The 21,226-nt window shown below is 43.8% G+C and overlaps 1 protein-coding gene across 1 annotated transcript in view; it reads left to right on the top strand.

Annotated features, from left to right (window-relative positions):
- Positions 1 to 20,766, top strand: part of Tnfsf10 (TNF superfamily member 10) — a 23,065-nt gene extending 2,299 nt beyond the window's left edge. The window contains exons 2-5 of the mRNA XM_050142060.1: positions 7,009 to 7,140; positions 10,787 to 10,829; positions 15,895 to 15,996; positions 16,783 to 20,766. Coding sequence (XP_049998017.1) covers positions 7,009 to 7,140; positions 10,787 to 10,829; positions 15,895 to 15,996; positions 16,783 to 17,228 — 723 coding nt within the window. The 3' untranslated portion in view covers positions 17,229 to 20,766. The remainder of the gene's footprint in view (positions 1 to 7,008; positions 7,141 to 10,786; positions 10,830 to 15,894; positions 15,997 to 16,782) is intronic.
- Positions 20,767 to 21,226: the final 460 nt, after the last annotated feature.

The following is a 21,226-nucleotide window of genomic DNA, read 5'->3' as shown; positions in this document are numbered from 1 at the left end:
CCCTCCCTCATCAGCCCAAAGAGCAATCAGGGTTCTCTGCCCTGTGGGAAGTCCAAGGACCACCCTCCTCCATCCAGGTCTAGTAAGGTGAGCATCCAAACTGCCTAGGCTCCCACAAAGCCAATACGTGCAGTAGGATCAAAAACCCATTGCCATTGTTCTTGAGGTCTCAGTAGTCCTCATTGTCCGCTATGTTCAGCGAGACCGGTTTTAACCCAGGCTTTTTCAGACCCAAGCCATGGATTCTTTGCTAGATTTAGAGTATCAGACAGGTTTCCACTTGCCAAGTGGGACTTGCCTCTAATAAGCAAGACATTGGTTTCCCCTTAACACTCAGGCATGGCGCATCTATTCACTACCTGCTTGATTTCTTCACATCCTGTGCCCACCTGTATCGGCCTTAGTACCAAGTGTTGGTGGGCAACAGAGAGCAATGACAATGCCGTCTACTATTTGGGGGAGGCCTCTGCTCCCACACCTTTCTTTCGCATGTTTTAATTAAGTAAGTGAAAAGTTCTCACAACAAGTCAGACTTTGAAAAGCTGGCAAGTAGAACAGTATGTATCAGAAGTAAAATCAGAACAGAAGTATTAAATATCACATTTCTCAGTCTAACAAGGCTAAAATGGGGTGGATGTTAACCAGATAATTGAAATATGTTTGGGGGGGGGTTCAGTGAGTGTTTACTGTGTAAGTGTGAGAACTGAGTTTGATCCTAATTACCCAGCATACACCTGTAATCCCAGTGCTGCTGGTGGTGGGGCACACATGATGCAGGAGAATCCCTGGGGCTTGATGACTTGGGGAATCGAGTCTGGTTGGTAAACTCCTGGTCCCAGTGAAAGACCCTTCATTAAAAAAAAAAAAAAAGAAGTGTATAGCTCTTGAAAGACAGTACTGGAAGTGACTCTTGAAAACAGTCACTCACTCACTCACTCACTCACTCACTCACTCACTCACTCACACACACACCACACAAACACACACACTATTTCATTTTTTAATAGAAAATTGTTTTGATTTTAGACCTGTGGAATCCCTGTATTGATGAGAACACAGTGGTCTGATTTCAGTCTTTCTTTCCCTTGGATGTAGGTGTGTCGTGACTAATAGTCTATAATAGGGGACTTACCTGGACTGAACTATTCATGAGAAAGCAGTTGGACTTTAAGCCAAGTAGAACCCAGACAGACAGAGTACTGAGCATGAGTTGGTGCCCTCTTAGCCTGTGCATTTCCTAGTCATGGAAAAAACCCCAGACTAGGCATACAACACTGATGGGAATAACAACTTGGCTTTCGGTTTCCTATGCCCACTGGAGCAAGCATATGTTCTAGAGAACTGGGAACTGGAAGGCTGTGAGCACCCCACTCCCCCGTCTAGAACCTGAGCTTAGACAGGGCTATGGAGCCAGGGTAGGGCTAGTGCCCAGGGCTGTGGGTGCCAGGACAGCTCTTCCTCCCCACCGTGGCAGGCATGGAGTGTGAACATCTGTGTGTTGTCAATCCCAGGATGCCCCGCTCTATCCAACTTGGTGTCTTGTTTGGAAGTGCTTGGCCAAGAAAGAGCCTCAGGGAAAATGAACTATGCAAAATTCATAGAGTAGCAGTGGTCTGTCAGGGAGACGTGGTTTGTGTACCCTAGGGAATATGAATTTGATCACCTCAGTCAGCTGGAAAACTTTCAAAGGGAATAAGGCAGACTCTCCTTTTATTTGAAAATAATTTTGAAAATTATGGCTTATATTGATATTTTTATTATAGGACATGCTTATAAGAGTCTCTCTCTCTCTCTCTCTCTCTCTCTCTCTCTCTCTCTCTGTGTGTGTGTGTGTGTGTGTGTGTATGTGTGTGTGTGTGGTGTCGGTAAATATGCCTGTGCTTACGTATTTGACTGCAAGCCAGAGGATGACCCCAGTTGTCATTTCTTGGGTGCCATCCACTTTTCTTTTCCTCCTCCTTTTCCTTCCTCCTTTGGTGTTTTCGGATTCACTATGACCTCACCCAGTGGTCTGTAAGCAGCCGCCCAGGACTCCAGCTCTCTCCCCTCTCCAGCCCTGGGTCTCCAGGCCTGACTTCCTTTATATAGGTCCCGGAGATTGGACCCAAGCTCTCATGCTTGCCTGACAAGCCCTGTGCTGACCGAGCCATTTCCCTATCCTAAGTTTGCATGCTTCTTTCTTTGAAAACCTTTTTGAAATTACATTTATTTTTATTTTTACTTCCATGTGTTGTGGGGGAGGGGGGCACACATTGTGTCATGTGGGAGTACCAGGGGACAACCTGGAAGAATTAGTTTTCTCCTTCTACGTTGTAGGTCCTGGGGATAGAAGCCAGGTCATCAGGTGTAGTAAGAGGAGCGGCGGGCTGCGTCCCTCCACCCAGCTAGCTTAACCCCTGAAATAACCACATGGAAATTGTATTCATTAAATCACTGCTTGGCCCATTAGCTCTAGCCTCTTATTGGCTAACTCTCACATCTTGATTCAACCCATTTCTAGTAATCTGTATGTCACCATGAGGCCATGGCTTACCTGGGAAAGATTCAGCATGTCTGACCTGGCAGCTTCCTGGCGGGCAGCTCTCTGCCTGCCTTCTTCCTCCCAGAATTCTGTTCTGTCTACTCCACCCACCTAAAGGCTGCCCTATCAAAAGGCCAAGGCAGCTTCTTTATTCAACCAATGAAATCAACACAAATGCAGAAGGACCTTCTACACCAATCAGGCTTAGTGACAGATACCTTGGTCTTTTGAGTCATTGGTGGTCTTAAGCTTGTGTCTTTCTGAGAAGAAGGAAGGTATACCTATAATCATGTTTTAGTTCTAAGTTTGTGTAAGAGATTGGAGCGTAGCTGTGTTTACTGCTTTGTGGCAGCACACTCTAAGGTTTGTTAACTTTACAATATAAACAGAGCAAGACCGTGTCTCTGTGCACATGTGTCTCAATCAGTTAGCACATGTTACAAGCAGGGCCTTATTTTAAGACTGACCAGATCCTTTGTTGACCCATGTAGTTATCTGATTGTATGATTAAGATTTTCAAAACTCTGCCCCCCAAGTTGCAGCAATTTCAAATATAGCTTAGAGTCTCTTTGTTTTAGGCATGCTTCCTGAGGAAGAAAGGATGTGGCAGAGTGAGGCTGTGGGAGGAGAGAGATTGTGGCTAAGTTATGTGGACGGAGAAAGACGGTAAAGGGCTCGTCATTAGTCATTGGTTCTGTGACCTGCACTGGGTCAGCGTCTGCAGGTGTCATTCAGTCCGTGACTTTTGAATTCAAGGATGTGCCACTCCTAAATAATCTTAGGAGAAAATACACATAGCAGCATGCCAAATCTTGTCTCCATACAGAGGTCAAGTGGATGTGGGGTGGATGTGGGGCTGTTGTTTTCAGCGTGGATTTCGATTTGTCTCAAGAGTGTGATTAGTTGGGGAGAGAATTTGTATTTACCTTTATGAAAATGTCCCTTACTTTCCCGTGTCTTCTGAATGAATCTAGGTTTCCCTAAGTTATTTTGTTTGAATTTTATTGCTACCATTGAGTCACACCCCCAGCTCCATGGCTATCTGTGTTAAAATTTAATCTCATTAACTTGTGTAGCTTCACTCAGAACCGCACTCAATCAAGATTTCCCCTCCCACATCCTGGAAAGGTTTCTGGAAAGTCCCAGAAGGTATTCTGGGCAACAGCCACCTGCTTGCTATAGGCTGGGCTGACTTATCTTCCTAGGTCCTTTGTCCTTCTCATCCTCCACTTCACTTTATATAAGACACTTAGACACCACCATCTTGTCTGAGCAAAGAGAGCCACAGCAGCTCCTTCCTGCCCTGGGCTCTAGTCTTCCAGGCTCTTAACCTTTTGCTGTTGAAATAACCCATTGCTAGGAAAGAAGGCGACAAAGTCTCTGAGGACAGTAGTGTTCCGATAGGCCACGGAGGTCTCTGGGGCTAATAGTCTGGTTTAAACTGTTAACGAACAGTCTATTTGAAGACATGTAGAAGTAATCCATTAACTCGGGTTTGTTGCTGAGTAACTATGTGATTCTGGGCAGGACCTCTTATAAATAATAGATAATAGAGTTCTTTTTTTTTGTTTTGTTTTGTTTTACAAGACAGGGTTTCTCTGTAGCTTTGAAACCTCTCCTGGAACTCACTCTGTAGACAAGACTTGTCTACCTCTGCCTCCCAAGTGCTGGGATTAATGGCATGTGCCACCACCACCCAGGCAAATAATAGATTTTTTTTTAATGAGATATCTTGGGCTGGGAGTGTAGCTCCGATGGTAGAGTCCTTGCCTAGCAAGTACGAAGCTCTGGTTCAGTCCACAGCACCTTATAAAATGAGGAGAATTATTGAATACAGGTAATCCCAGAGCTTGGGAGGTACTGAGGGGAGGACCAGAAGGAGGGAGTGTGAGGCTGGTCTGGACTGTATGAACTTGTCTCAGTCAATCAGTCACTCAGTGAGCAGATTGTTTTTCTATAGGAAGTGTGAGTTGTTTAATTTACAACCACTCCCAACTTTGCAGTTACACCAAGTTTAAATAATAGATAAAAGTTATTATGTTTAGGCCAGGCATAGTGGGTCACACCTCTAATCCAAGTACTCAGAAGGCAGAGGCAGGTGGATCTCTGGGTTGGAGCTCAGCTTGCTCTTTATAGTGAGTTTCAGGTCGGCCAGGGCTGCATAGTGAGACCATGTCTCAAAAAACAACAAAAAGATTATTTTCTAAAGTCAAATTGACAGATGTTTTAAGTTAAGAAGCATGTTGTTTTCCTTTGCAGCTGGACAGGGTTAGAACCCAGAGTCACTGTCTCTGTTTCCTTTCATCGCCCGATGAAGGTTAATATTCAGGAGGATGCCTATATATTTTTCTTTGGGTTCACCTTCTTATTTAGCTTCTCTAGGATCACAAATTATAGGCTCAATGTCCTTTATTTATGTCTAGAAACCAAATATGAGTGAGTACATCCCATGTTCCTCTTTTTGGGTCTGGCTTACCTCACTCAGGATAGTGTTTTCTATTTCCATCCATTTGCCTGCAAACTTCAAGACAGACCCACATTGGAGCACCGGACTGAAATCTCAAGGTCCAAATCAGGAGCAGAAGGGGAGAGAGCACGAGCAAGGAACTCAGGACCGCGAGGGGTGCACCCACACACTGAGACAATGGGGATGTTCTATCGGGAACTCAACAAGGCCAGCTGGCCTGGGTCTGAAAGAGCCTGGGTTAAAACCGGTCTCGCTGAACATAGTGGACAATGAGGACTACTGAGACCTCAAGAACAATGGCAATGGGTTTTTGATCCTACTGCATGAACTGGCTTTGTGGGAGCCTAGGCAGTTTGGATGCTCACCTTACTAGACCTGGATGGAGGTGGGTGGTCCTTGGACTTCCCACAGGGCAGGGAACCCTGATTGCTCTTTGGGCTGACGAGGGAGGGGGACTTAATTGGGGTAGGGGGAGGAAAAAGGGAGGCCGCGGTGAAGAAGAGACAGAAATCTTTAAAAAAAAAAAAAAACCAGATTCACGCATGCTAGACAAGCACTCTACCAGTAAGCTATACCCGATTCTCTATTTTTGCTTTCTGATGTTATGTCTGATTTGTGCAGAATGGCCTTGACTGTGCTCTGTAGCTTAGGCAAACCTTATACTTGTAATCTGTTGTAGGGAGGCCCCTTGTTTGTTCCCTGCTGCCCAGACTTGAAATAATCACACAAATCTGTACTAATTAAATCACTGCTTGGCATATTAGCTCTAGCTTCTTATTGACTAGCACTTACATTTTAATTTAACCTATTTCTATTATTTTATATTTTACCATGAGGTTCATGGTTTACTGGCAAGTTTCCAGTGCATCTGTCCCTGGTCGTGGCTACATGGTGCCTCCTGACTCTGCCTTCTTTCTCCCAGCATTCACTTTAGTTTTCCATGCCTAGTTCTACTCTTTTGCTCTATCACAGGCCAAGGCAGTTTCTTTATTCATTAACCAATAAAAGCAACACATATACAGAAGGACCTCCCACACCAGTAATCTTCCTGCTTCAGCCTCCCAGTAATCTGAGTTTACAGGCTTGTGTCAACAGGCATTGAGAAATAACATGTTGCAAATCCAAGTTGTTAGGAAAACAAAACCAACGGGGAATGAAGAAAAAAATCTGTGAGGACTTCTTCCTCCACCTCCTTTGGGTCCTTTATTCCCTCCTCTTCCTTCCTCCCCCTCTCTGTCTCCTGATTTGGCAGCAGCCTGAGGTATGAATACTCTCTGGATGGTTCATGAGAGCTATGTGGTGGGCATGGGGTGTAACAGTAGGTGGTGGTCAATGACAAGGGTAAGGACTTTGTTGGCAATTATGAGGCTATTATAAACACTGACTCCAGTCCTGGCAAACACCTTTAACAGTGCACAGTCTCCTTAGATCAGTCCCTAGGCTTTGAGAACAATCAATGAGGCAGGGTACAGATTCCTAGGGGTATCAGGGGTCCATCCAGAGTAGGACCCATGCAATAACTACAATTTCCTCGCCCAGCTGTGGGGCTGTGGTGAAGGAACAGAGCATTGCCATATACCAAACGATTGGTTGCTTTTGTTAAGGATGTGGGCATTTAAGTGGATTCCTCTCCCAACTTTGAACATAGGCAGTTCTAGCTTTGGAGGGAGAGCCACATTAGCTGAGAGCTGGAAAGAGCCTAGTCACTACCACAAATGTCTAATGAGAAGCAAATGCAAGTGAGGGAAAGAAAGAATGACACAGGGCTGCCGGGGATGGGTCAGCCAAGGGCACCGTGAGCCAGGGTGCAGCGCTGTTGCTGTTCCTATCCCTGCTACCACCTCCAAAGGCTTAGATACTTAGGTATCAGTGGACAATGCGCGGCATTCGTTTAAACCACAAATTACTCATGGCTTCCAAACTCCCATTAATTTCCAACACTCTTTGTTCTTTTAGCTTCCGAATGGGTAAAAAGAAACGGGATGTGTTCATCACACAGTTGTATTCTATCTCCACCCAGCTGCAGGCCAAGTGCTCCAGGAGTGGACTGTCCTGCATGTTAAGGGACGACGAGGATCCTTGGGACTCCACTGATGAAGAGACCAGGCACTGCTCGCAGGCTAAGAGGCAACTGTACCAGGTCATTGAAGAGGTAAGTACTCAGCAGGAACACGAAGTCAGATGACATAGACTTTTCAAATCTGGAAATCTGTATTTTGCAAATGAAGAAACGGAGTCCCAGAGAATTTGAATGATTTCCCCCAACATGGCGCAATATCTGACTGGTACCGGATGACACGGAAAGCCCCGGCTGACATTAGCCAGCTGCCTCCTGGAGTTTTGCATCTTCTTCTGGGAGCACACACACAGATAGCATGTGCTCACGGTTGCCCAGTGTTTCTTTGTTTTTATTTAGAAGACAAACAAGGCCAAATGATGGTGTTTTCTATTCATCCCACATGGGTGATTTCTAGAATTAAAAAACAAACCACTTCTTTTTCTTTGGCGTGTGTGCACATAAGATAGAATACTTTGAGAAGGTGGAGGTGAGGCGGTCTCGATTCATTGTCAACAAATGACAAGTTTGAAGATGCATCTGTTGACGCAAGGCCGCTTCACTGGGATCTCTGACAGAAAGCTCGGGTTGACTAACAGTTCATTTTGCAGAATGTGGTTAACTGATTTTACTTTTAGATTAAGTCAGTCAATTTCTTCACTGCCTGCTTCCTTCTTAGGAAGCTAGCATTTACAAATATTTGCCTTCTGCCTTTCTGAGAAGGTCAGATGGAGGCACCAATATTAAAAATATTCTGCAAACTAAGAGACCCATACTAGACATCACCGTTTAAGGTTATGGTGACTTCCCAGCGTGGGAGGAGGCTGTATGCCAGACAACCTTGGGAGTCTGTTGTGTTTTTCATGGACACAGTGCTGTTGGGGTGGTCAGGGCTCCAGTGTGTGACTTCAGTGATATCACAGTAGAGATGCAGAGTCCAGCCATCACCTGGAATATGGCTTCTAAGCCAAATGAACTGGGCTTCCATCTGGGTTTTCTGTGAGCACTCCCAGGCTGGGTGCCATTGTCAACAAACGTGCAGGAACAGCAATGAAGGTGACTACACAGGAGGTCTAGCAAAAGCCCAAGCTTTGGACAGCTCTGGAGGAGCCTCAGACATGGGACTTCAAAAGCCCTTGACCTTAGGTGTTCAGTGGGTCATCAAGAAGAGAGACTTGTTTTATCCCATGCTTTTTCAGACCCAGGCCAGCTGGCCTTGGTGAGTTCCCGATAGAATATCCCCATTGTCTCAGTGTGTGGGTGCACCCCTCGTTGACCTAAGTTCCTTGCTCGTGCTCTCTCTCCTTCTGCTCCTGATTTGGACCTTGAGATTTCAGTCTGGTGCTCCAGTGTGGGTCTCTGTCTCTGTCTCCTTTCATCGCCGGATGAAGGTTAATATTCAGGAGGATGCCTATATGTTTTTCTTTGGGTTCACCTTCTTATTTAGCTTCTCTAGGATCACGAATTATAGGCTCAATGTCCTTTATTTATGGCTAGAAACCAAATATGAGTGAGAACATCCCATGTTCCTCTTTTTGGGTCTGGCTTACCTCACTCAATATAGCGTTTTCTATTTCAGTCCATTTGTATGCAAAATTCAAGAAGTCATTATTTTTTACTGCTGAGTAGTACTCTAATATGTATACATTCCATACTTTCTTCATCCATTCTTCCATTGAAGGGCATCTAGGTTGTTTCCAGGTTCTGGCTATTATAAACAATGCTGCTATGAACATAGTTGAGCAAATACTTTTGTTGTATGATAGGGCATCTCTTGGGTATATTCCCAAGAGTGGTATTGCTGGGTCAAAACCGGACTCGCTGAACATAGTGGACAATGAGGACTACTGAGACCTCAAGAACAATGGCAATGGGTTTTTGATCCTACTGCACGTACTGGCTTTGTGGGAGCCTAGGCAGTTTGGATGCTCACCTTACTAGACCTAGAGGTGGGTGGTCCTTGGACTTCCCACAGGTCAGGGAACCCTGATTACTCTTCGGGGGGAAAAGGGGGGGGGTTTTTTTGGGGGGGGGGGGAGGGAAATGGGAGGTGGTGGCGGGAGGAGGCAGAAATCTTTAATAAATAAATAATAAATAAATAAATAAAAAAGAAGAGAGACTTGAACTAATCTGGAGGCTGGGGTGCTAGAGCGTGCAAGGTCTGGAATCTGGGGTGCTGGAGGATGCAAGGTCTGGAGGCTGGGGTGCTAGAGTGTGCAAGGTCTGGAAGCTGGGGTGCTAGAGCGTGTAAGGTCTGGAAGCTGTGGTGCTAGAGGGTGCAAGGTCTGGAAGCTGGGGTGCTAGCAGGTACAAGGGCCAACCATGGAGAGGTGATAAGGGACAGTGATGATGGATGTCTATGTCACTCTCCACTAATTCCCTCTCATCCTCCCAGACTCATTTTTATGGACCAGAGTAGAGAGAAACAGGGAGGGAGAGGACGGAGGGGGTGGATGTGAGTGTAAGTGAGAAGAGGATTCCCTGTTCCACTAGGCATGATGAGTCTTCTGTTTCCTCTAAACATCCGCCCATTTCGAACAGCATTCCATTGAATTCTGGGAGCAGCCCCAAGGAAGGAATAATTGCCATGCTTTTAAACACATTTTCAAACAGATATAAAGTCATCTCAGCTCAGATCAGTTAAGCTGGTTAAACCTTCTTAAAGAGCTGCAGAGCGGGCTTGACTCATGGTCACCTGACCTGCCTGCAGTCATTCTTGTAGAATGACCCTTTCTCCCTTACTTGCTGTCTTCTCCCTATCCCTACCTCCCTTTCCTTTCCTCTGCTGTCTCTCTTGCTCCTTTTCCTTTCTCCCTCCTCCTTCCTTGCTTCCTGTCCTAAAATAAGAGAAAGGAAGAGAAACAGGAAAGAGAGGGTGAGCTTTCAAATCCACTTTTTCTCTTTGTCCCTTCTCCAGAGCCCTTGGGACCACTGCCAATAAAGGCTCACAGTTAGGTCTAAGGAGAGGGAGAGACAGAGCGCCTCTTCTTTCTGGCACATGCGCATGACTGGTGTGTCTGACTTTCACAGTGATGAGGCAGGAACAGCATAGACATAAAGAATGACAAAGGATAAATGAGGGTTTAGAGGTCATAATGACTCCAAACAGGCTCTGCTCCCCAAGCAGAACGAGGCAGAGTTCCCTTTTATGCTGGCTTTCTCCACTAGTTGCCACAAAGGAAAGGGGTGTCATGAGATCTCCAGCAAGGTATGGGACTTCAATATCATTTCTTGGAGCATGAACTTAACATTATCAACAGTAGAGAACAGCAGGGTGGTGCCAATCAGACATCCATAGAGCAAGCATGTCTGTGGGCATCTGTGCCTTATGCCTTGCTTACACCCTGTGGTTCAGACATATCTGATTATTTTCAGCTGCTGGACTCTGTCTCTGTTTCCTCCGTGCCCCCTTACACGTGCACATTCATGCACACACGCTCCACACAGTGTGAAGGGACAGGGTTATCGTCAGCTTCCTGGAGGCCTGGAGCTATAACTGACCTAAGCAGGAGCTGTGCCCTTCCTTCTCAACTGCTCCAAGTGTCAATCAGAACTTTCAGACTGTCCTTTGGTCATGATCCACCCCAGATCCCCCAAAGATACCTATGCTTGGGTAAAAGAAGTTCTGTATGGATGTGATTGTATAACTATCCTGTCCCATGTTGGAAAGAGAATCTAGAAGCGTGTGTATTCTGTTGAACTTGTCGGGGTCTTAACAAGCTGTATTCACTGCTGTTTGCAGGTGTCTTTGAGAACCTTTGCGGAAACTGTTTCAACAACTCAAGGTAGTAAAATTTTGTTGTTCCTTTTATTTGCTAAAGTCTACTTCACAAGCTAAATAGCTCTCCAGTTCCTCTTGCTCCCATCCATACAAACCAATTAGGGCCTCTCTGCCCACTGTCTTCGTCTGTTTATTGGTTCTCTCTCTCTCTCTCTTCATAGCAAGGACTGGAAAGCTTGGGATTAACTTCATGACCTACTCACAGTCAGAACTTTATTCTTTATCTTATTTTTTTTTCATATGAAGTGTCATTTTACTTTGATTTCTTCACTTATTTAATTATTTAGCTTTCTAGTATGCTATAAACAAACCAGGTTTAGTATCATCTAGAACTTGGCAGGAAGTAAAAAAGACAAAATCCCCCAAAGATTACTCATATTTTCTGCCTCTGACCACAATGCCTTTCTTCACTCTAAAGCCCCTCACTGCCTCACTCCTTCCCCCAGCAAACTATCTCTACCTGTGATCTCCGTTGTGGTTTCTGCTGGAGACCACAAGCTCACCATCCTGCCAATGACCAGCAGACTCCACACCAGTTCTTGTTGCATCCCCCGCAGACTGGCTTCTCCAACCTTCCATCTGCGCCCCCCCCCACTCCTAGTTAGTCACAGCATCCTCTGCAGGCTGGCTTCTCTAATCTTCCATCTGCCCCCCCCCACTCCTAGTCAGTCACAGCATCCTCTGCAGGCTTCTCCAACCTTCCATCTGCCCCGCTCCCCCCGTCAGTCACTGTTAGGCGCCATTCTGTAACATGGAGGGGCCTGCTTGTTGTTTGGGTTTCTGTCCCTCCCGATACCCACAACTGTTTTTCCCCAAAGAAAATCACACATAGGTCTCCATAAATTATAAGTTGATTGGCCCATTAGCTCTAGCCTCTCACTGGCTAACTCTCACATCTTGATTAACCCATTTTTCTGATATATGTTACCCATGTGGTTCAGTACCTTTTTTCAGCGGGCAGATCACATCCTGATGCTTCGGTGATCTGGGCAGGAGTGGGAGGAATCAGCTTCCTCCTTCCCAGAATTCTCTTGCTCTGATTACATCATTTCTACTTCCTGTCTGGTTTTCCCACCTATATTTCCTGCCTGGCCAATCAGCATTTATTTAAAACATGATTGACAGAATATAGACAATTCTCCTGCACTACTTCCCCCTCTTTAAAAAAAAAAAAAAAAAAAAAAAAAAGGAAAATATCCATAGTCCATTTTTTGGGAATGTGGGTGTAGTAATCCAGGCTATGCCCTCCCCAGGCTGGCTTCTCTAACCTTTCATTTGCACCTCCCTCTCCTGACTAGGGCTCTTCTCACTACTTCATGGCTGTTTTGCTCACAGATTTCCTTTCTTGGACCATTTCTAAGTCAGTTCCCCTGCATCTTATTATTCCCATCACACTTCCCTTGATCATCTCATTGCATTTTTATACATAATTTTATCCATGTACTGTCTTCTCTTTTACCACATTGAAATAACTGTAAAGAAAATATTTGCCAAATCTTAACGGCATTCCTCACATCAGAGAAACGACAATCTTAAAATTCCTATTGAAGCATGTAAGATCCCGGATAGCCAAAGCAATCCTGAGCGAGAAGAGTGTTGCTGGTGGTGGCCTCTGGTTTTACTACAGAACCATAAGAGCAAACCAGACTGGTGCTGATGCAAACACAGACGTGGAGCTCAGTGAGCTGGGACAAAGGAAGCTGTCACAACCCACAGAGCTACAGATACTTGATTTTTGACAAAGATGTCGAAAATGCACCTTGGATAAAATTCTCTTCACCCAATGATGCACATATCCACACACAGAAAAATGGAACTCGACAAACAGCTCAGAATGGATTGAAGGCCTTGATGTGAAACTTGAAACTCTGAAACTCTCAGAGAAAAGAAGGTACAGACACGGGTATGGACTTTTCTAGAAAGAACTCCAGTCACGAAGATGCCACTACTGACAACAAGGCCTTCTTGAAATTAAAGCTCTTCTGTACAGCAAAGGATATAGTTTACTGAAGGGAAGGACAGCCTACAGAATGCTAGTCACACATATGACAAATGGTTAGTATCTAGACTACACACACATACACACACAACCTCACACGAGCACAGAACAAGAGCCCATATAACCTGATCAATAAATGAATAGACAGTTCTCAAATGATGAACCACAACTTCCAGTTACACAGGAAATAAATGTCCAACCTCACTAGCCATCAGAGAAATGTAAATGAAAACACCGCCATCCCATCTCACTGCAGTCAAAATGGCTGTTGGCGTTAAGAAAACAAGTAAAGCACACTGCTAGAGATGTGGATGAAAGGGTACCTTATCCGCTGCTGCTGGAAATGGAGAATAGTCCAGCCAATACAGAAAGAAGCACGGGAGTCCTCAAAGCACCAAAAACTAATCCTCTACACCAGCCAGTGTTTGTATAAAGGACACAAAATCATGACACCACAGAAACACTTGCCTGTGTAGCTCTATTTAAAACAGGTAAATGTGGCACTAATCTGGGTGTCCTATGACAGAGGAATTGCAAACGGTCAGGCAGTGTTTCCAACTATGAAGAATGAAGTTACATCATTTGAGGGAAAATGGATGCAAGTAGAGATATAAAGTGAATTAAGCCCACCCCCAAACACAATTGCGACATGCTTTCTGTTATGTGTAGCTCCTACACTTTATATAAGTAAACAAAATTATGTATGCATATATGACATGAAGCTCTATGGAACAAAGGCATTAGCAGAAAGCAGGAAGAAGGAGAGGGGTCTGTTCAGTGTATAGTGTTTATCTGTATGAAAATGTTCTTATTGAACACAAAGCCATGCATCATAAAAAATGAATATATAAAATAAGAAAATTAAAGGGTAAAAGTTTTGCTCCCAAATCTCTATAGTCTTGAAATGTTCTCAGATGCAAACTGGACTTGTCTATTGAATATTGAAAAGCAAAGTTCCAAGGGGTAGGTGCTGGTAATCATACATTACGTAAAAGCTGAGGCGAGTGTTGAATGGTACCTCAGCTTTGACCGTCGAGCATTCTACTCCAGCACATTGGAAGCTGTTCCTTTGGGTCCTAACGCTTTGGTGGTTGGAAATTAGTTCCTGTGGCTTTAGTGCTACTCAGTATATGAGAACCCTGAAAGAGTCAGGGGGTGTTCAGGTCATAAGACTTGGTAAACCGCTGTCTTTAGGATACTGTGGCACTTGCCTGGTTGTGTTTTTGTGGAGAGTGTGAGTGAAGCGTGTATAGTAGAACAGAGGACTGGGGTAGCACTGAGTTTATCAGACCACGTGACCCAATTTGTGATGCTTACTAATTTTCTCTAAAAAACATTAAGTTATATCACTGAAACTAAGTGTCATAATGGAACTCATGACTTTATACAATTAATCTAAGCCAATCAAAATACGTGAAGTAGGGGGCTATTTGCAAAGAGGGGGAGGGTCAGCAGGGGAAGGAGGGGGAGCAGAAGGTGAAGGGAGAGAACATGGCCAGAAGACAACATGTTGGGGGGAGGATGTATAACATTCCTATCCAAACAATTAAAATGAGAAGAAAAAAAAGACAAAATGTTACACCAAAACACACGACTTTGTGTATATGCTCATACAGTGGAAGAAAAGGAAGAAGTCTGCCCGGGTTCTAGGCCTCTGGGATCGGGGTGAACAGAGCAGCAGAGGCAGAGCATCCATCCTGTTCTCTACTCCCCAGGAGATCTGCTCCGCAATGACTCTCCCTGCACAGCCACCGTGCATCCTCCCACCCATACGCCACGCATCTATGCCTCTCCACCTTGCTTGTATTGCCTGGTTTTGCTCCCGGGCTTGTGACCTGGGAGCTGCACCAGTGCTTTCAACCTTGTAAGCTGCCTAGCAGCCTCCAGCTCCACTTCCTCTGCCTATCAAACCAGACCTTGACATAAGCTGGCACGAAGCACACACATCTCTTTGCACCGTCCAGTGTTCTCTCTTTGAAGGCAGATGAACATCACATCTTGTGTTCTGCTTCCTTCACATCAGACCTGAGTATCCCACTGGCCTGTCTTCTGCTCTGGGCCTCAGCTTTAGCTCTCTGGATATAGCTCTATTCCCTCCCTACCTTCTGTGTGCCTCTGCCTCCTGATTATTTGTGTCCTTCCTCCTTGTCTCAAGAAGGATGCCTGGGATAGATGTGGTGAGCATCTAGGCTTACAGGGATAGCTGACTGCAAAGGTCTTTACATCAAATCCTCAGCAAACCATCCCTGATAATATCCAACGAATAGGACTCTGTCCCTCCCTCCTCCTCTTACATGTTACCCCCATCCCTACTTCTCATAGGTAATTATTTTATTCTTTGGTATGTCTCAAAATATATCAAGTTCCTCAAGGGATCTCTCATAAAATATAGCAAATTCCTCGAGGACTTAGCGGAATCAATGGTTAATCTATGTAGTTCAATATAGTGTGGTATAATTTTTGATCCTTGCCAATATTTATTTGTTGATAGAATATAATTTGTCTTAACCAAATGTAAGCAGAAATGGGGTTTTGAAGCTAAATTTTAAAAGACGTGATTATATAGGATTTATGTGTGTGCAGGTGTGTGCCTGCCTTGGGAGGCCAAGAGAGGATGTCACATGGCCTCTCTAGCAGTCTCTGACTGTTCCCTTTAGATATGTCTCCCACAGAATGACCCTAGGCTGGCTGGCAGCCAGGCAACCTCAGTGACCCCTTTATCCCCATTCACTCCTCCCCACTGCGCTCACCTGGGGATACAGGTGTGTGGTGGTACCTTGGCCTTTAGGCGGGGGATGAGAGCCCCAACTCAGATCCTCATACTTGCCCTAAAACTGGAGTTACAGACAATTGTGAGCTGCCATGTGGGCGTGGGTTCAAACCCAGGCCAGTGTTCTTCACACTAAGCCACCTCTCCAGCCCCACTAAATGGACTGTCTTTTGAAAGGATAGGATCAGTTTGGAAGACACTGTGCTCAGGTCACCTGATCAGACACAGCTGTGTGAGCAGAGCAGTGTATTTAAAACTCTTTTGACAAGTGCTGATGTTTCTCTGTCTTGTGTCTTTCAGAAAAGCTAAGTATTAGCTATCCATCCGGAAGTGGAAAACCTCAGAGAGTGGCAGCTCACATTACTGGGATCAGTCGGAGAAGCTACTCAGCCTTAATGCCAAGTAAGATCATAAGAGCTGGAGCTGGCCAGCGGTGGGGCTGGGGCTGTCACACAAGGAGTTGATAACTCTCCTGCCTTAGGAAACTTAGGTAACTCTAGCTGGCCTTAGGACAAGTGTGTGAGAGAGAACATTGCTCCCAGACTCCCATTGGGCCACCTTCCCTGCTGCCCTTACTTCTTCTTGTGTCTCTCCCTCCCCCTCCTATTTCCCCCACTGCTGTTTTCTTTCTCTTCTTTAACTGAAACAGTAGTTCATTGGAGCCTAGGCTGGCTTTGAACTTCAGATTTTTTGTCTTAGGCCCCCAAGGACTGAGATAGTATGTATCAACACACCCAGGTTTTTTCTCCATCTTTAAAGTTCCTCTCTCTCTCTCTCTCTCTCTCTCTCTCTCTCTCTCTCTCTCTCTCTCTCTCTCTCTCTCTCTCTCTCTCTCTCTCACTTTCAAATCTCTTCCTTCTCCTCAAAAGTTTAAATGTACAGCACTTCTTTTCTCCTCAAGGCACTGGGATCTCCTGCCACAGGGAAGTGCCAACCTTTGGTGTGTGGGGTGTGACGTAGCTGGCAAATGAGATACTGAAAGGTGACAGCAGATCAAAATGGTACAGGAGTATCCCAGTGTCAATGTGATTACAAAAGTCTTTGTAATCCATGTCGGACTGGAAGGGTAAGACGCTGGTTTTGATCAACGCTGTGTGCAAGCTCAGTGAATATATTGACTGCGCTGAGCAGCTGGCAACCTCACTTTGACGCAAGCTCCCTGCTGCTGTTTCTCTCATTTTCTCGTAGTGACCAAGGATGGAAAGACCTTGGGTCAGAAGATAGAATCCTGGGAGTCATCGAGGAAAGGGCATTCATTCCTCAACTATGTGCTCTTGAGAAAAGGAGAGCTGGTCATCCAGAAGCAGGGCCTTTATTTCGTCTATTCCCAGACGTACTTCCGGTTCCAAGAGAATGAAGTTGACTCCAAGACGGTCTCAAGGCAGGGAGGGAAAAACAAACAAATGGTACAGTACATCTACAAATACACCAGCTACCCAGACCCCATTCTGCTGATGAAGAGTGCCAGAAACAGCTGCTGGTCCAGGGATGCAGAGTACGGGCTGTACTCCATTTATCAAGGGGGGCTGTTTGAGCTTAAAGAAAATGACAGGATTTTTGTCTCCGTGACAAATGAGCATTTGATGGACCTGGACCAAGAAGCCAGTTTCTTTGGAGTCTTTTTAATTAACTAAATGATCTGCGAAGATCAGACAGAATTCTATGCCCAGTCACCTAGGGTGATGTCCAGGACTCAGGTTGTCCTGAGAACAACCTCATGTTTCATGTGGAAGTCAAAGCTCCATGTTTCTGCTGACTGTAAGGGGCAAGGAAACTACTTTTACAGTGGTATTGTTGACTGAAGACACACAGCTGAGAGTCACAGAGGGCTTCTCTGACAACCCCTAGAAACTACTAACAGCCTAGACAGGAAGGCACTGAAGTTCTCTTAAAAAAAATTGTGGTAAGGTATTTGTGGCTGTTGTGAAAGGTGATGTTTCTCTGATTTTCTTCTCAGCTTCTTTATCCTTTGTGTATAGGAGGACTACTGATTTTTTGAGTTGATCTTGTATCCTGTAGAGTTTTTGGGGTCACTTATATACACTATCATATTATCTGCAAATAACAAAAGTTTGACTTCTTCCTTTCCGATTCAAATCCCCTTGATCTCCTTATGTTGTCTTATTGCTATTGCTAGAACTTTAAGCACTATATTGAAGAGGTATGCAGAGTGGACAGTCTTGTCTTGGTCCTGATTTTAGTGGAATTGCTTTGAGTTTCTCTCCATTTAATTTGATGTTATCTGTCGGCTTACTGTATATTGCTTTTACTATATTTAGATATGATCCTTGTATCCCTAATCTCTCCAAGACCTTTATCATAAAAGGTGTTGAATTTTGTCAAATGCTTTTTTTGGCGTCTAATGAAATGATCATATGTTTTTTTCTTTCAGTTTATTTATATGATGGATTATATATTGATAGATTTTCATATGTTGAACCCGCATCTCTGGGATGAAGCCTACTTGATCATAATGGATGATTTTTTGATGTATTCTTGGATTCGGTTTGCCAGTATTTTATTGAAAATTTTTGCACTGATGTTCATGAGTGAGATTGGTCTGTAATTCTCTTTCTTGGTTGAGTCTTTGTGTAGTTTTGGTATCAAGGTAACTATAGCTTCATAAAAAGAGTTTGGCAATGACTCTTCTGTTTCTATTATGTGGAACACATTAAGGAGTATAGGTATCAGCTCCTCTTGGAAGTTCTGGTAGAATTCTGTACTAAAATCATCTGGCCCTGGGATTTTTTTGGTTGGGAGGTTTTTGATGACAGCTTCTATTTCCTCATGACTTATAGGTTTATTTAAATTGTGCACCTGGTCTTGATTTAATTTTGGTATATGGTATTTATCTAAAAAATGTTCATTTCTTTCACATCTTCCAATTTTGTAAAGTACAGGCTTTTGTAGTAAGATCTAATGATTCTCTGAATTTCCTTAGTGTGTGTTGTTATGGCCCCCTTTTTATTTCTGATCTTGTTAATTTGCATGTTCTCTCTCCACCTTTTGATTAGTTTGATAGGGGTTTGTTAACTTGTTGATTTTCTCAAAGAACCATCTCGTTGTTTCATTGATTCTTTGGATTGTTTTCTGTGTTTCTATTTTGTTGATTTCAGCCCTCAATTTGATTATTTCCAGTCTTCTACTCTTCCTGGTGAGTCTGCTTCTTTTTTTTTTTCTAGAGCTTTCAGGTCTGCTGTTAAGTCTCTAATGTGAGCTTTCTTTATTTTCTTTATGTGGGCAATTAATGCTATGAACTTTCCTCTTAGCACTGCTTTCATAGTGTCCCATATGTCTGGGTATGTTGTGTTTTTATTTTCGTTGAATTTTTTGAGTGGGAGACATTTGATGACTGTTTCCATTTCTTTAACAGTTATAGGTTTATTTAATTTGCTTACTTGGGCTTGATTTTATTTTGGTAAAGTGATATTTATCCAGAAGATTGTTCATTTCCTTTAAGTTTTCCAATTTTGTTGAGTACAGGTTTTCAAATTATGATCTGATGATTCTCTGAATTTCCTCTATGTCTGTTGTTATGTCTCCCCAAAAGAAAATACCTGCCCAACAAAAAGCAGGAAGCAGTTTGGAGAGAACAATGACAAAATTCCTTAAATGATTGTTTATAAATATTTTTTTACATTTAAGGGGATATGCTATAGATATAAATACTTTGCATTGGTATGAATCTTGATTTATTGATACAAATTTAAGGTCAATTTTATTATATGTATATTTCTGCTCTTGATTAAGGTATTGATAGTGCAGCTCATTTAAAAATATAATGTATAATTTAAAAATATAGGTAAATAGATAGTCATCTATAATAGTCAAGCTTATAGTCTTATTAGTTAGATTTTCTAGATGTATAGAGATACATTTTATTCAAGATTTACAGAGATATATTTCAGATGGATAGGTATTCTTCAAAACTTTCAAAGACTTACAGAATATGTCATTTAAAATGTTTTAAGAACTAAGACTTTTCATGACAATGAGACACATCTGACAGCACCAATCTACTTCAAGAGGATGATGGGCATCAAAGAGACATTTGGGTAAGAAACTGCTCTTGCATTTACTGCATGATGGTGTGCTGTATGAACTGTATAGGCAGGACCCACAGAAAAATGATTGCTGAACTTTCCTAAAGAAGGTAAGACAACCTTCTTTAGGGTCCCTGCTTCATGAAAGACTACCAGACATTTTGCAGGACACAGAAGAAGGCAACTGATAAACTTTGCCAGTACAAGGCAAAACAGATCTTCAAATTTCCTATTTCATGAAAAAGTCAGCCAGATACTATAGGCCTGTAGGCTGAAGATGGATGCTCCAGTGTTACAAAAGAACTCTGGGTGACTGTCCAGGCAGGGAGATGTTTCTATCAATTCTAGAGTTTTGGAAGTTGCTTACAAAGCATTTCTGTTAACTTACCTAATATTATATCATTCTGGGATCTTTGATGGAGTTGAAGAATAGTTATAGCTTTCCTTAGTTATGATAAAAGATAAAGTAGATATTATTATTGTAACTATAATTCTTGCTTGATATCTGTTTTGTTATATGTAATTTCACTAGGTTAAAGCCAAAACTTTCCTTTCCTGGAGGTTATTTGGCATTCCTGAGGTCACTCAGCACTCCCAGAGGTTGCTCTGCAATTCCAAAGGTTGTTTGGGCCTGCTCCCACAGAGGTCACTTGCTTGGGCCAGAGGTTGCTGGCTCTGACCTGGTCCCATGGAGGTGGCTGGCTTGGGTCGGCTCCTGTGGAGGTCGCTGGCTTGAGTCTGCTCCAGAGGAGGTCACTGGCTCAAGCCTGCTCCAGTGGAGGTTGCTTGCTCAGACCTGGTCCCAAATGTAGAGTTGGAGGGTTGCCCTGTTGGCCTCTGTCTCATTTGGGTGCCTTCCTTTCTGATAGGCTCTCAGAACTCCTTTGCTTGCTCATTTTTCATGAGACAAGGTATCATATATCCCAGGCTGGCCTCAAGATAATATGTAGACAAGGGTGATCTTTAATTGTGCAACTTCCTGCTTTTAGGATATGCTGAGATTATAGGCACACATCACCCTGCCTGGTTTATGTAGAGCTGATCTCATATACTGGGTAACTGAAGGGAACAGGCCTGTCTTAACTTTAGACTTCATTACCTGTAGGATGAAATAAAGTTCAGGTTCCCAAGCCTTCAGTGTGATGGCTGAGACTGATGGGCAACCTGACGGGATCTGGACTCATTTCTCTCTCTCTCTCTCTCTCTCTCTCTCTCTCTCTCTCTCTCTCTCTCCTCTTCCGATCTCTCTCTCTCTCTCTCTCTCTCTCTTTGCTGTAGTTTTAGAGCCTGTCATGGAACTAGCTCTTGTAGACTAGGCTGGCCTCCAACTCACAGAGATCTGCCTGCCTCTGCCTCCTGAGTGCTGGGATTAAAGGCGTGCACCACCACCGCCAGGCCCAACCTCCTTTCTAAACCATAGATAAAGTCCTTCTGCCTCTTTAGTTCTTCAGAAACATTATGACAACAGAAGGAACAAATGGATCCGATTGCTTGGACTGAAAGAGCTGCACTGTATACCAGTTGACAATGATGGCAACATTCAAGGAAGTCCCTGATTTCTAAATTCTGATAGGTGAAAATTGTAACTG

This window comes from Alexandromys fortis, unplaced genomic scaffold, assembly GCF_014885135.2.
Source record: "Alexandromys fortis isolate MF-2015 unplaced genomic scaffold, M_Fortis_MF-2015_v1.1 scaffold_41, whole genome shotgun sequence".
Lineage (NCBI taxonomy): Eukaryota > Metazoa > Chordata > Mammalia > Rodentia > Cricetidae > Alexandromys > Alexandromys fortis.
Note: the sequence above shows the minus strand (reverse complement) of the source record. Positions and strands in the feature narration are given on the sequence as shown.